The following is a 15,630-nucleotide window of genomic DNA, read 5'->3' as shown; positions in this document are numbered from 1 at the left end:
TGATAGTTTTAAGATTCCTTTGATACAAATCACTATGTGTCTTTCAGAAAAATTGAAACTTATGAGGAAAAATGTTAAATGTCTACTAAAAAAATGTGAGGAGGAATATCAAATTTGTTGAAATTTTCTTTGGGCGTTAAGAGGCCCTACCTCTCTCCCTTTTCACCCCCGCTTAAAAAAAAAAAAAAAAAAACCCACAAAGGACTATTCAAAGGACACAAAGTAAGAACGTTTCGGTAGAAGCTGAATAGCTCAGTTGGTAAAGCGTCAGGCTTTTAATCTGAGGGCCCAGGGTTCAAGTCCCTATTCAGGCGACTGTTGTGTTTCCTTCTGCTTCAGAAAACTCGGATAGGGTTAGTTTAATGATTTTCCCTGACAAGAATGAGGAAATGTCAAGAAGTCAGTTACTTTCAGCCTTAACCAGCAACTGATATTTGATATTCTGTTTATAGTTATATTGCTATGGATATGGATGATAGGCATAGACATATAGATAGGTAACTGTACAGATATATATTATGTAACTATAGATAGATATGTTTTCATATTGTATTGAGTTGTGACAAAATAAATTTCTGAGTTGCAGTCTGAAAAGTTTTGAAAAAAATACTGATTTTTTGAGAGGATACAGTTTGAAGATGGCAGCATCTTCTTGAGATGAAAAAGATCGGGAAGGATAAGAGCCAAAAGGAATAACTGAGTTCGGTTTTCTTTGGATTCAGAAGATCCCTTAAGAGAAACACGTGTCTTGCCTGTCTCTGGGCACCCTCCTCCTCCTCCTCCCTTCAGGTAAATTCCAGGAAAACACATCAGAATTCCAGACCACCCATGTTCCAGTTTGGGCCTGAGAAAATCTTCACCAAACAGAAGATCCATCCCACTTTGACTGCCGTAAGAAGGACCATATTAGAGGCTGTTTCAAGTGAGAGCCTCCTTGTTGGAAACGCGGTAGGTGACAGGAGTTGTTTCTCTCTGCCTGTGCCAGGAAGCGCTGGTTCCCACCGGTTCTCAGAGACAGAAGATTGAGCTGCATAAATGGGCTCAGGTAGGACAGTATGTGTGTCTGGGGATCCGAAGAGGGTCCTTGGGTGGTGCCAGGGGCTGCGCTTGCCACTCCAGCATCACCCCTTAAGGTTTATTGTGGACAGGGAGTTAGACTACACGGAGAAAAACAAAACAAAGCAAGCAAACAAACAAAAAACCCCCACTAGCATGCAGACCTAGCTGTGTGACTGAAGGAACACATTATGCACATTATCCAAAACCTTACAGTACTAAAGATAAAAGGTTTACAACCTTCCAGAGGGGCCTTATCTAGCGTCATCAAAGAGGCAGCTGCAAAGAGAGCTGTGTTCAGGAACTTCCCCGAAGTTCTGCTCTCTAATATAAACCTCGGGGAAAGGAAGGTGTTAGCTTTTAAAAATTTTCTGTTTGTTTAGTCAAAACGGTCGCAAACGAGATCCAATCGAAATTGTGGCCCCTATGTAATAATTTGAGCAATAAATTGGGTTAATTCTATTTCAGGGGCCCCGTCTTGTGAAAAATCGTGAGGCCTTTCAAGCAAATAAAACACCGCTCTTTTATTCAAAAGATTGTGAGATTTTTCCGATAGGCAAAAAACGAGCTGGAGTGAAAGGAATCAGGTTAACCATTCATCTCCGGCGGCAGCAGAACCGGCTCCATGACTCCTGAGATTCTCCTGGAGAAGGTTCCACTTAGAGTTTTGCTCCGCGCACTCTTCCTATGCTCTGTTACAGAGGCTAGCCGCTCCTGGGAGGAGAGGGAAGGGGGTGCGAGGGTGGGGGTGTTTATAACTAGCTTGGGCACTCTGGCTGGTTGGAAAAATGCAGACCTGGAGAAGATGATCGGAGGTCACCTGGTTGTGGAAGAGCGGATCTCCTGTGAACATTGGGATGGGGAGGGGGTAACCATCCGAAAGGAAGTAGAGAAGAAAATGTTCTAGCAGCACAGGAAGTGTGACTTAATCGTGGAGGGAAAAACAGTGGCAACTCTAGCAGGCGTAGCAGAGTGGCGCAGCGGAAGCGTGCTGGGCCCATAACCCAGAGGTCGATGGATCGAAACCATCCTCTGCTACGGGGGGAAGTCCCCTTACTTCTTTACTAACACTTATTCCACACGAAAACAAAATCAGTTTCTACGTCTTCCATTTTTAACCAATAAAAATTTACCAGTTTGAGAATCCTCATTAGTTTGGGGTTTTGTTACCCACCTTATTCTGAAACCCCACCATTCCCACTAGGCAATTCTAAAACCTTTCCACCTATCTGAAGTGGCACACTGCTCCAAAATGTAGAATTCCTTCCTTCTGCTCCTTCATTTAGGTGGTCCTGTATATTGTGTGTGATTTCATGGGGAAAGAGGTGACAAATTCCACATCCACTTCTGTTACATCTTCCAGCAAAGGGGCTTTCAAATTTATTATCTGCTTATGAGGTTTTGATTTCATACCATGAGTAAATGCAAATATAACTTAAAAGAATGAATTATAACGCAGATTTGTGGTCCCATCAAATATTAAAATTTCAGATTTCAACATTTACACCTATATTTTGGTGCAGACTAGAATAGTAGGATGATCGAATAAAAACTATAAGCATAAACTTATATTAGCATAAAATTTTGCAGACATACCAATTCAAGGAGAAAGAGCTCAATGAAGTGAGAGATGTCAGAACCCGTTTTCGGACAGTATGAGTTTTATAGGGAACTCGTTCTCGGACAACCTTAAAATTACCTTTCTTGAAAGAGTCGTATTCAGTCCGTGCCAATTTTATTGTTATTAGAATGAATTATTTTAGAAATGTTTAAAAGTTATTTGCTTTTGAATTTTTCAGAATGTTAATCACTTAGTTCACTCTGGCTTAGCCTGAATATTCAGCCTTAAATTAAATCTCCCTCTTTGCTCCCCTCCTGGAGCTCCAACCCCACTGGTCCCGGTGAGGATCATGACTGCAGAGACAATGGGATTGGGCCGAGCAAGGGACTAAGCCAGGTGCCTGGGGAGGGCTCAGGATCTGGGTCGAAACACAAGAAATCTTCCGAAGCCTCCAGACTGCAATCGCGCCAGCATACTCAAAAGTGCAAACAATCGAAGGGCGACCCGGATTCTGCCCTGGGAAGGCGAATCTGCCTGAGGTCGGGAGGTGGCTGCGTCCGAAGTTCGTCCTCCCAGGAGGCAAACGACTGACATCTCCTGACAGCAGAAACGAAAGGGAAAAGGGAAAGGATAAGAGCGAGCATCCCAAACCAGCAAATTCGGCCTCCAGTGTTCCCGGCGCCACTAACGCCATCTGGGCTGCACAGGTCCTGAGAGCGCCGCTCCCACTCACCTTACGGGGCTCGGACTGTACTCCTTGCTCCGAATCCTGAGAGCCCGCGGGCAGACAGATCAAGTGCTGGGACGGGGAGCCTGGACCCTCCAGGCCGGCCGCAGCCGGTGTCTGGAGACCTGGCGCCGGAAAGACTCTAGCTCCGCGATTTGGTGAACTTGGACCGAGCGCTTCCTCTCGAATCCCTCTCCTGGGTGAGCTGCAACCCAGAGAGGAGAGAACAGACGCCTGAGCGCCCAGTTTAGGCCTCAAAATAGCAGAGCAAGCTACCGGGGCTGCAGAGGTCCCGCGTGTCCTCTGCTTCTACCCGGCGCCGACCTTGGGATGCCAGACCTGGAGGCTGTGGAGCGCTCCGAGACCCTTGCACTTTCCTCGAGCCAGGATCCCAACCGTCGTCGGAACGCTCCGCACTTGGACTGCGGCTAAGTCACCAAAGGTCAGAAACCTCGGGAGCCAAACCCCTAACTCAAAGGCACCGACTCCGCCTCTTTGCGCCACATGGGCAGTTTCCTGGGCAAGGCGGGACCCTCGCCATCGTCCCCAGCAGCGGGCCGCCCAGACTTGTCGGAGAGGCCCGTGAACCGCCGGCCAGCTCAGTCTCTTCACCAAATCCACCGGGTTCAGCACGTCCATCGTGCCCACCCTGCCCCACGGCACAGACCTGCGAGGAGGCCACCGAACTGGGATCCTACCTGTCCCGCCACGTGGGTGGTCAATGAGGCTTGGAGGCGCTTTCCCATGAAGAGGTCCCAGAATTCCATCATGGGACCTCTTCCTTCAGACTGGTGGGAAAGTTACTTCAAGCGGAGTATTTGGTCTCTTCGGCACCCCAGGGCAATGTGGAGCCCAGTGACCATCAAGATCGCTCCTCCAGAGCTGACAGTGCCTCCCTCCGCTTCTCCAGCAGAGGTAATAAACTCTGGAGGGTCCTCACTCTCTGAGAAGCCCCCAGACCCCCGTGCAAAGGAGACAGTGCTGAGGGCCCTCAGAGAGTGCAAGAAAGGGAAAGTGAGGTTGGAACAACCACTGTTTCCAGAGAGCTTGGTCAGTGAGCAAAGGATTCTAGAGACTAGACCATCTGCATTTAAGCCTCTGACGAAAAATGGAGTCCTCACTTCTTTTGTGCCCAGGCCTGGGCCTCTGAAGAGAAGTCTCGGCCCCAGGAGCTCAGATCACAGCTTCAATAAGAGGCCCAGTTGCTCCTCTAGGGGCTCCTTGGTCAGCACACACACGGGTGGCCCCCTTAGCTCCAAAAGAAATGCTATTACAAGTTCTTACAGCTCTTCTAGAGATTGCTTTGAGCCTTGGAAGAGAAGTATTCCCAATGTGTCACTCCAGATACCAGAGTGGCCAGTAAAAAAGAAAGGGAAATGTCATCAGGCCCTCTCTCCGGTCCCGCTGGTAGAAGACGAATCCCCAGAAACACCTGGCAGCTCTGGGGAGCAAAATCAGATTCCACTGCTTCTATCTAGTCCTGGGTACCTGCTGTCCCCGACTCCACCTCCCCAGCTTGGTTATGAAGTCCCTGAAGACCTGGCCTTAGGGAAGAAAGCTGGACTCCAACGGAGCAACAAAGCTGGAGAGGACAAGACTGAGGTCACCACAGACTCTGTCCCTGAGACTTGGTCTGGTATTCAGCCTTCCCTGTCTCTTGCCCAGCCTTCTGCAGAAACAGCTTCAACCCAGGGCACCAATCCTCAGTTGGAAAGCTTAAATAAAATGCAGAAGCCTCCAGGCCCACTGACCTTCTCACAACCTACTGGAGAGGCAATCAGTGTGGCCCATTCACATCTGACAGCAAGCCTGCTGGCCCCACTTGGGTGCTCGAAGTCAGAGCCCCTTTCAGGCACCTCCTCAGACTCAAAACCCACAGCTGCTTTCATTCTTCTGACCCCTGTTGCTCCCACATCATCAGTCACTGACACCACACGGCCACCTTCAACCTCTCAAGCTGCTGTGCCAGGAGACTCACCTGCCTTTACACAAAGTGCTTTGTTTGGACTAATGAGTAGTCCAGCTCCCCATCTTCCTGCATCTACACCTCTTGTTGCAACTTCTGCTGACCACATGTCAAAATCTATTTTAGGGCTCCCACCCAATAGTGAGATTGGAGGCTCCTTATATTCCAGAATTTCAGATACAGCGGCAGCATCTTCAACTCTGAGTATCTTAACACCCACCTTCCCGCCTATCTTTGGCAGCATAAAGACACTTAAAACTGTGCCCATGATAGCGCCTTTCTCTTTCAAGCAGAAGTCTCCACCTCCTCCTGCTTCTACCCATCTCTTCCATGGCCTAGTCAAGGCCACCTCTGTAGTCATGTCCACCACCCCAGCCACCACATCCAAAGACTCTTCTTTTAAGCCACCTTTGGATTTTGGCGTGGTGAATGTCACCAGTACCGTGAGCAACATTTACTCCATCCCTTCCACTTGCCACACTTTCCTTCTTGGGACTGCCTGTACCTTGACAGCCAGCTTCTCCCCAGCCACAGGCTTCATTTCTCTACCACACCAGCGTCCTACCATTCCTATTGTCCACACAGTCACCATCTTTAGTCAGGTTCTTCCCAGTGCTGTCCAGATATCCCCTACAAGGAGTACTACTAATTTTAGGGCTGTGGGCAGCTCTCTGTCAACCTCAGCCCTAGTAACCACCAACCAGCCTGTACTGTCCTCCAGGATCTCCAATTCTACCTCAGCATTCACAGTTCCCTTAGGGTCAAGCTCAAGACCATATTTCCCACTATCCCTGGGAGCCACTTCCCAGCCTGCATTTGAGACTGCATATGGGCAAAACAAAGGAGCTCCCCAACCAGCCCTTGGCCCAAGCTTCGGTAACTCTTTCATTTTTGGAAACTCAACCGTGGCATCCTCAGTCCCAATACCAACTCCAGCCCTGCCATCCTTCAGCAATACCACGCACTCAGCCTTTGGGGGTGTGGCACCATCAGCCTCCACCTTTCACATCCCTGCCACCCTCCGATCAGACTTTGGCAGCACTCCGGTAGGTTTTCCCTTTGATCAAGCTAATACAAGTGGTTTTGGAGTTGTCACTCCAACCCACCAGAGTGGGGCTTGTAATGCGGTGTTTGGTAGCACAGCCCCACGCCCTTTTGCCTTTGGAGGATTAGTGACCCCTATGGACTGTGGAGAGTCTGGGATCAGCGAGACTGCCTCTGGTGTGAGCTCCAACTCTGGAGCATTCAGCATTGGAGTAGTGCCAAGTGGGACCACTAGCATCATCACACCCTATGAAAAAGGCTGCAGCCAAGACAACCAGAGCGCACCTTTTGCCTTGGGGAGGGCCAGCATTTCTGCAAGCAAAACTATGTTTGGAAGCCCCTCAATGGCCCCCTTTGCTCAGAGCACCCCTGTACCTGGGTCAGTCAAGGCAGGCAGTAGCCTTGGCTGTGAGATGCCCTCTTCACCTGCCCCGGGCTCTCCTGGGAGAGGAGCTTTCAGATTGGCAGCTCCTTCATTTTCCATTGGTGCAAAATCCAAAACCCCAAAGAATAGGGAGAAAGGACATTTCCGAAGGCATCATGCCCGCAGGAAATAACCTGGTTCCTTGCCCTTTGTACTCTGATTTGGACCTCCAGATAGTGAAGTGCCTCAGGCTCTTCCAGTTCTCTACAGCAAAAATACCTCAGATCTAAGGTGAGAGATTTACACATTCACCTTGTGGGTCCTAATCTACATCCTAGAAGAAGATGGAGGACTAAAGTATCTAGTGGTAATAGCAGAATAAAGCTAAGTGGAACCAAACCTTTGGAATTGAACAGAGCCTTGCCTTCTGCTCCCTGCCCTCTTCTCTCTCGGTCAAGGATGAGCTCAGTCAGGACACTACCTCCTGCTTTTTTTCTGGAAACAGATGTGCCAAGGAAGCAACAAGCACAGTCCTTGCCCTCTTGCTGTGTCTTTGGGAGGAGGAATGGATTCTCTGCAAATCTTAGCCTTCTTTTTTTGGCTCTAAGTAGTTGTTCCCTTTATCTGGTCTCCTAGGAAGGCCAATACCTCATTTCTTGCTACTTTGTTCCTCAGCTGGTTCTTGGAGAATCTTTTAATGCAACTTGATCTTGAATCCAACATTTCCTTGAAGATCAATTGTCAACCCATGAAAGCACCTGTGGGAGGGCCAGGGAAGGAAAAAACAGGGTGGTGTGACCTTGCTTCTTCACTTTATGGCATAGGTCATGATATATCCAGTATGAGCCAGAAATGCTCAGTTAGGGAACCAAAGCTTACACTTCATTTTTTCTTTTAATTTGTACCTTATAAAATCACCTTCTATATCCTATCTCTCAGATAGGTTAAGTAGGGCAGGAAGACTCTTGGGCCTGAGAACAAAGGGAGAAAAGAAGGAACAGCAAATACCTAAGCTGACCTCTGGACCATAACCAGTGGGAGGTCTATGAACAAGCTTTGACACTTTCCTTAGCACTTATCATCTTGATAGGGAAAAAAAGGCAAGAATTACTCCATGAATACATCATCTCCTGTTTTATGGATACTTTGGCAGAGACCTAATTAGAAAAATAAACAATCTTAAATTGGTTGATAAAATAAAAATAAATTGTCAAAATAAGTTTATGATATAGGAATTACTATTTAACACATGTCAATTCAGAGGCAGAATGCTATGTTAAGAAATTTGCCAAAACTCACCCAGTTAGTAAAGGTTAGATTTGAGATTTAAACCCTACTGGCTCCAAAATCTGTGTTCACATAAACTTCACTTAGCAAATCACCAAAATTAGAACTCTAACCCAGGTATATATGACTCTAGATGTCCGTGCTGTTTCAACTTGTGAAGGCATTCTAAAACCCAAGACTGCCATCTTACGGAGTCGGGGGGATGAGATAGGCAAGAGGAAAAGAATTAGACATTTTTTGACTGCTATTTACATAATCATTTAACATTTATCTAGTAATGACTATATGCCCTGTATTATGCTTTGTACCAGACATTCAGAGGTGAAGGAAAACTGCTTTGGAGATTACAATTTAGTGGGGAGATTGGTAAATAAGTCAGTGATTCTAAAACAAATGACAATTTCCAGGAGAATGGAGACAGGGCAGAAGGTTATTTTATCTATGACTGGAAACTTGAATTCTGTTTTAAAGTTTGTGCTCTGGGAACCAAGTCGAGAAGGGTATTGCAAACTGGGAGATTAAGATGGTGGAATAGAAGGACTGGAGCTCAACTTCTCTCCTAAAAACAACAAGATTTACAACCAAATACTGAGCAATCTTCAACCAAATGGACTGGAAGCTTTCAAAAAGATATCCTACTCGAGAGGACAAAGAGAAGGCCACATCAAGAGATAGGAGGGGCGATTACGTGGTATAAGCAACCCCATACCTCCCGGGTGGGAAGCCCCACAGACCAGAAAGTAACTGTTTCACAGAGACTCACCTACAGGAGTGAGAGTTCTGAGCCCCACATTAAACTCCCACGTGTGGGGATCTGGCACTGGGAGAAAGAGCCCCCAGAGCATCTGGCATTGAAGGCCAGTGGGGCTTGTGTACGGGAGCTCTATAGGACTGGGGGAAATGGAGACCCCATTCTTAAAAGGCACACACAGATGTTCACGTGCACTGGGTCCCAGGGCAAAGCAAAGTCTCCACAGGAATCTGAGTCAAAACTGACTGCAGTTCTTGGAGGACCTCTTGGGAAAACAGGGGTGAATGTGGCTTGTAGCGGGGGGAAGGACATTGCAAGCAAAGCTCTTGAGAATATTCTGCAGCTTGCCTTTCTCTGGAGGTGGCTATTTTGGGAAAATCTGGCCCCACCCATCAGCATTGAGAAGCCCCAGGCCAAACAATAATCCAGGTGGGATCACAGCCCTGCCCATCAGTAAACAGGCTGCCTAAAGACCCCCAGGCACACAGCCACCTCCAATCTCACCCAGAGACAAAGCCCCACCCACCAGAGGAATAGGAATCAACTCCACCTACCAGTGGGCAGACATCAGTCCCTCCCATCAGGAAGCCTCCAGCAAGCCCCCGGGCCAACTTCAACCACAAGGGGGACAGACACCAGAAGAGAGGCTACAACTCTATTATCTGTAAAAAGGTCACCACACCAAAAACCTATAAAAATGAAAAGATAAGAACTATAATTCAGATGAGGGAGAAAGAAAAAACCCCAGAAAAACAGCTAAGCGATCAGGAGATTCTCAGCCTCCAGGAAAAAGACTTTAGACTGTTGATGCTGAAGACGATACAAGACATTGGAAATAAACTGGAAGCAAAGATGGATAATTTACAGGAAACACTGAGCAAAGAGATATAAACCTTAAACAAGAAGAGATGCAAAATACAATAACTGAAATAAAAAATTCATTAGAAGCCGCCAACAGCAGAATACAGGAGGCAGAAGAATGAATAAGCAAGGAGGGGGACAGATTAGTGGAAATTATGGATGTGGAACAGAAAAGAGAAGGGTCTTGAAGGCCAAAGACAAAACATATGCACAGGCCGGTCTGGAGGATAGAGTAGATATATTAAGCTAACTTCCAAGGAAGTTGGAAGTTGGTTGGTTGGTTGGGGAGAAGGGGCAGATCATGGATATGCTTATAAACTAAGTCATGTGGTGTGGACAGGGTTCCAAACATAATGGAGAATTGTGGAAAGATTTTAAGTAGGAAAGGGACAAGTTTGGGTTTAGATTTCTCGGGCTGTCATGAAGGAGGAAGCAAATGTGGACAGACTGGAGACTTGCAAATGTGTGGGGGACTGAAGACATCAACACACATTAAAGAGATTCAAACAAGGAAGTTACCTGGTTAACAACAGGTAGTTAACAATGGGCATGGGGAGGCAGTTGAAAGAGGAGGTATTAAGAAGCAAGACTTGGTGCCAGACTGCACTATGTGAGCAGAGGAGATGGGCAGAATGAGGGTAAGGGGAAGTTGAGGAAGACTGGCTCTTAGCCATCTGACTTTCATACTGATGTTAAAGTGTGTGTGTGTGTGTGTGTGTGTGTGTGTGGTGGGCAGTCTTATGGGATTGAGCCCTTAACCTGTAGGATTTCACACTACCTCTGGGTAGATAGTACAGGTTTGACATTGTAGGACACCCAGGTGGTGTCACAGAGAATTGCTTGGTCTGGGGAAAAAAACTTCCACACATTTGGTGACCAGAAGTGAAGGGTTCTATTAAAAATAAAGGAGACTCACAGGGAAGAAAAATGTGGTACTGAAGAATTTCCCTACTCAGTTGGGAAATTGGAGCTTTTCTCATTTTAATATGTATACATGCATATATACATACACATAAGAGAAAGAGAGAAGAGATTTTAAGAAATTGACTCATGCAATTGTGGAGGTTGACAAGTCCAAAATCTGCAGAGTATTTCCATAGACTGGAAGCCCAGAAAAGTTGATGTAGCCTCTTGAGTCAAAAGGCAGTCTGCTGTCAGAATTCTCTTTTCCTTGGGATACTGCAATCTTTTTACTCTTAAAGTTTCCAACTGATTGAAGTGAAGCCCACCCATATTATGGAGGGTAATCAGCTTTACTCAAAGCCTACTGATTTTATGTTAATTTCATTCAAAAAGTACCTTCATAGCAACATCTAAACTATTGTTTGATCAAATATCTTGGTATTGTGGCCTAGCCATGATGACATATAAAATTAACAATCATATATGTTTTCATTTCTTGATGTGTTTGTGGGAGCGTGACGTCTTACTCCTTTGCCTGCCATCCTGATCCTTCCCCTATTTTCATTTCTTTTAGGGTAAATACCTAGGAGTGGAACTGCTGAGTCATTTGGTAAATGTTTAATTTTATAAAAAAAACTACCAAATGTTTTCTAAAGTGGTGGTGCCATATTACATTCTACATGGCATTATAGGAGAATTACCCTGGCTCCATACCTATCCAACACTTGGTATTGTCAGACTTTTGTACTTCAGGTAGTCTACTACTTAAAGTTTTATCTCATTGTGGTGTTAATTTTCAGTCCTCATAATGAGTAATGCACATTTCTCATATGCTTATTAGCTCTTTTTTTTTATATATATTTTCTTTTTTGAAGTGTCTAGTCAAGTCCTTTGCCCATACTTTCAATGGGTTTTGTAATTACTATTGCCTTGTAAGAGACCTTCCTGTATTCTGGATCCCATCCTCTCCTCACTTATGTATTTGAATATGTTCTCACAATTTGTGACTTGTCTTTTTATTTTCTTAATGAAAATGATATCCTTCAAAGAGCAGAAATTTTTAGAGTTCCCATATTGGCTCAGTGGTTAATGAATCTGACTAGGAACCATGAGGTTGTGGGTTTGATCACTGGCCTTGCTCAGTGGGTTAAAAAATCTAGCGTTGCCGTGAGCATTGCTGTGGCTCTGGCATAGGCCGGCCTGTGGTTACAGCTCAATTCAATCGCTAACCTGGGAACCTCCATATGCTGTGGGAGCAGCCCAAACAATGGCAGAAAGACAAAAAAACAAAAAACAGAAATTTTTCATTTTGATGGAGAAAATTTTAACATTAAAAAATTTTGTACCTTATGGTTCATGTTGTATTATCCTAAAATACCTTTGCCTAATCCACGTCATGATCATTTTCTCCCATATTTTTTTCTCAGAGTTTTATAAATTAGTGTTTTTGTTTAGGTCTATGATCTAGTTTGAGTTAATTTTTTGCATATACTCTGAGATAAAGGTGAAAGGTTTTTTTCCCCTCAATGTGGCTATCCTGTTTTTTCAGCATTTTTTTTTTAAGACTTGCCTTTGAGAACTCCCGAGAGATAGGTATGCTTGAATTGCATGTTTTTAGTTTTATGTAAGAATAATTTGAAGTTTGTAGTTCTCTCTGTCTCCCAGTTGGTGAGAAGATGCGGTTTTATTTGGTTATGTTTGTGTGTGTGTGTTTTTTTTAATATATGGAGATATTTGGATCTAGGTGGCTACAGTTATTCTCAATTCTCAGGCTTTTAATTACCTTTTAAATTATCAGACATTGAAAAATTATATAGTCCTTAAAAAAGTGTTTTCCATTCTATTTAGTAGTGCCAAGTTTTCCTACATAGGTAGCAACTTTCACTCCACTAACATTGTGAGAAAGTTCATGTTTCATTACAGAATTACAAAAGAATGTCTGACCCACCCTCCTTAAAATGTGATTCTGTGAGAAATCATACATCTAATTAAAAGAAAACTGGAGCCTTCCAGTTTCTGAGGTCATACACTTGAAGTTTTCTTTAACTCCATTTCTCCACCCATAATGCTCAAACTTGCTAAAGTAAACTTTGTTTCTGCAATTATAAGTACTTAACATTATAACTGCTATGGAATTAAAATAATGAGAATCTTTTCAACCAGGCACTGGCTGTGTCGGTTTTTTATTTGCTTTTTTTAGAAGCCACACTCACGGCATATGGAAGTTCCCAGTCTAGAGGTCGAATCAGAGCTACAGCTGCCAGCCTACACCACAGCCACAGCAACACAGGATCTGAGCCGCATCTGTGACCTATACCACAGCTCAGGACAACACTGGATCCTTGACCCACTGATCGAGGCCAGGGATCAAACCCGCATCCTCATGGATACTAGTTGGATTCTTTCCACTGTACCACAATGGGAATTCCAGCTGTGTACTATTTTAAAATATTTTGTGTTTGTTGTCTCTTGGGCCATTATGAAAACCAGAGAGATTATCTGATAGTTCAAGTCAGCATGGCCCCACACTGCACAATGCTTTTGAATGGGCGTCCAGAAAAGGAAACTGGAGAAGCAACCAATTAGTCTCTAAGTTATCTTACAATCTTTACAAACATAAAGGTCACCATCTTTCTTTTGAATGGAAACATGAGCGATTTTGTAGTTTCATTGGGAATCAAACCCAGGATCTTTTACATGTTGTATAGATGGGCTGGTCACTGTACCACAGAATCTGAAGCCAATAAAAATTCTTAAGTGCTCTCACTAGAATCAATGTGAGATAAAAAGGCTAAATGTAGACACAGATAAGTATTATGACTAAGAACAAACTCCGGTGAACCTGACTCAGTGTTGATGTATGGAGACAAATAGCTATCTTACCTGTGTCTTACACATACAAGTTTGACAATCTTAATGAGTAGTGTTACCTGCAAATACAAGATTAAAATCTCTTCAAATATTCAACTTCACTCTCCATTTCTATTCTCCTGAAACACCTTGAATCTAGTCTGCATTTATTAAGTTTGTCTAATCATATATACTGAGAGCTTTTCAAGGCACTAGGGGAAAAAGCAGTACATACAAAGGTTAAAAAAAAAATCCTTCTTGAGATGACATTGTGGTGCTAGTCACTAAATAAGGGCACTTATAGTTCATGGAAACTATTGCTGAACTCAGCAGTGGTTCATATTACTCCTCCTTCCTTTGCCCTTGGTCCTCAAACTAGGACTTGCACATTTCAATTTACAATATTCAAAAACATGCATTGAGATCACCATCAGTGGTATATATCCATCACACATTTCATGTCTACCCCTGTCCAGCTATGAGCCATTGAATGATGGATACATACCCTGTGGAAAGATTTCACCCAGTGTTCAACCAGTGTTATATCTGGTTAATAAGACAGTGGGCCCAGAGAGAAACTAGTTTTTATTTACTTCTAGGATATATATTAAATATGCATACCAAAATGAGACAAAGCATTAAGGAAATGCAAACTATAGACCAATAAACATCTCTCATAAACATAGGCACAAAAATCTTAAAACAAATATTGGCAAATTAAATTCAGCAATCTATCTATCGATCTATCTATCTATCTAAGGATAAGAGGTCAGGAGTTCCCATCGTGGCGCAGTGGTTAACAAATCCGACTAGGAACCATGAGGTTGCGGGTTTGGTCCCTGCCCCTGCTCAGTGGGTTAACAATCTGGCATTGCCTTGAGCTGTGGTGTAGGTTGCAGACTGTGGTGTAGGTTGCAGACGTGGCTTGGATCCCGTGTTGCTGTGGCTCTGGCGTAGGCCAGTGGCTACAGCTCCAATTTGACCCCTAGCCTGGGAACCTCCATATGCCGCGGGAGCGGCCCAAGAAATAGCAAAAAGAAAAAAAAAAAGTCATTACTACATGAGATTTACCCCAGTTTGTTTTAACATTCAAAAATTAATCAATGTAATTCATATTTTATAATTCACCATATTAATAATACACTATCAAGGCACAAAAAAACTCATGATCATGTCAAGAGGTAGAAAAGCTTTCAATAAAATTCAATATCTACTCATGATAAAAATTCACTAGGAATGGAAGGGACCTTACTTAATCAAATAAATGTTATCTACAAAAGAAAAAGGAGGAGGAGGAAGAGATGTGCACTAACATATTTAATGTTGAGAGGCTGAATGTTTTCCCCCTAAGATTGGAATCAAAGCAAGAATGACCTCTTTTTCACTTTTCCTGTTCAAAGAAAATACAAAAAGAAAAAGGAAAAAAAAAACCACCAAAAAACCCTACTAGAAGTCTTAGCTATTACCCAAGAATCCACTAATTTCTGGTTGTACAGAGAATCAAAATAGCATTTGATTTCACCCATGTCAAATGCAGTTACATTTCTCAAAATATGAAGAGAAGAGTTTGCGTTTAGAAATATATTTATAGGCTGTTAATATTTCCATGTACTTAGAGTTGATTACATTAGTCTTATGAATTGTCCAGGAAAGAAGATAACCGGGAACATTGCTAAGATTTCATATAGGTCAGGTGTATTCAGATTTGTCTTCTCCATCTCCTGCTTCACTAGACTCTGGACTCTCCACATTTAAGTTTCAGCCTTTAATTTCTTGGTTAGTTATATGTTCTATTTTACTTGTGTTGCTCCTTCCCCTCCACCATTTTCTTTTATTATTCTTCCTTTCCTTCCTTACTTCTTTCTTTTTGCTTTCTTTCTCTTTCTTTTGTGAAGAACTGCAAAGTTTGATTTTAGTTTCATCTTGGCAGGACCAGGCCTGAATGTCACCCATACAGATCTCTGGGACTTTTCCTCTACTACCTTCAGCTAAAGTGGCTTTTTCTTTTTTGGAGTCTGGGCATCTTCCATGCTTGCAGCCCAGAGAGAGCATGACTCAGCCTCAACCAGCAAAAGCCTTCGCAAGGCTGACTTGTCTGGTGGTCAATGCTCCCACGCAGGTACTGTCATGTGCTACAGCGAATTGCCACTTTCCTGAATAAGAGAAAATGGTCAATTCCTGTGGGATAAATAGGAACAGCTTAGCAGCAACCAAGGGAATAAAACTACCAGTGTTTGAGTGCCTCTTCTTTGCCAAGGGA

General features: G+C 43.9%; 1 protein-coding gene and 2 non-coding genes across 3 annotated transcripts; all 3 read left to right on the top strand.

The window, feature by feature from the left end:
- The first annotated feature begins 241 nt into the window (after positions 1-241).
- Positions 242-314, top strand: TRNAK-UUU (transfer RNA lysine (anticodon UUU)). Its single transcript has one exon. It is a non-coding gene; the product is annotated as a tRNA-Lys (tRNA).
- Positions 315-2,022: 1,708 nt separating this feature from the next.
- On the top strand, positions 2,023-2,094 carry TRNAM-CAU (transfer RNA methionine (anticodon CAU)). The gene has a single exon. It is a non-coding gene; the product is annotated as a tRNA-Met (tRNA).
- Positions 2,095-3,848: 1,754 nt separating this feature from the next.
- On the top strand, positions 3,849-7,111 carry POM121L2 (POM121 transmembrane nucleoporin like 2). Its single transcript, XM_047796830.1, has one exon. The coding sequence runs from the start codon at positions 3,849-3,851 to the stop codon at positions 6,909-6,911; it is 3,063 nt and encodes a 1,020-aa protein (XP_047652786.1). The 3' UTR covers positions 6,912-7,111.
- The last annotated feature ends 8,519 nt before the right edge of the window (positions 7,112-15,630 follow it).

Source organism: Phacochoerus africanus, chromosome 9, assembly GCF_016906955.1.
Source record: "Phacochoerus africanus isolate WHEZ1 chromosome 9, ROS_Pafr_v1, whole genome shotgun sequence".
Taxonomy (NCBI): domain Eukaryota; kingdom Metazoa; phylum Chordata; class Mammalia; order Artiodactyla; family Suidae; genus Phacochoerus; species Phacochoerus africanus.
This window is presented reverse-complemented; position numbering and strand designations above follow the sequence as displayed.

Excerpts from the sequence above, each read along its gene's own strand:
- POM121L2 (XM_047796830.1), top strand. The coding sequence starts at position 3,849 with ATGGGCAGTTTCCTGGGCAAGGCGGGACCCTCGCCATCGTCCCCAGCA.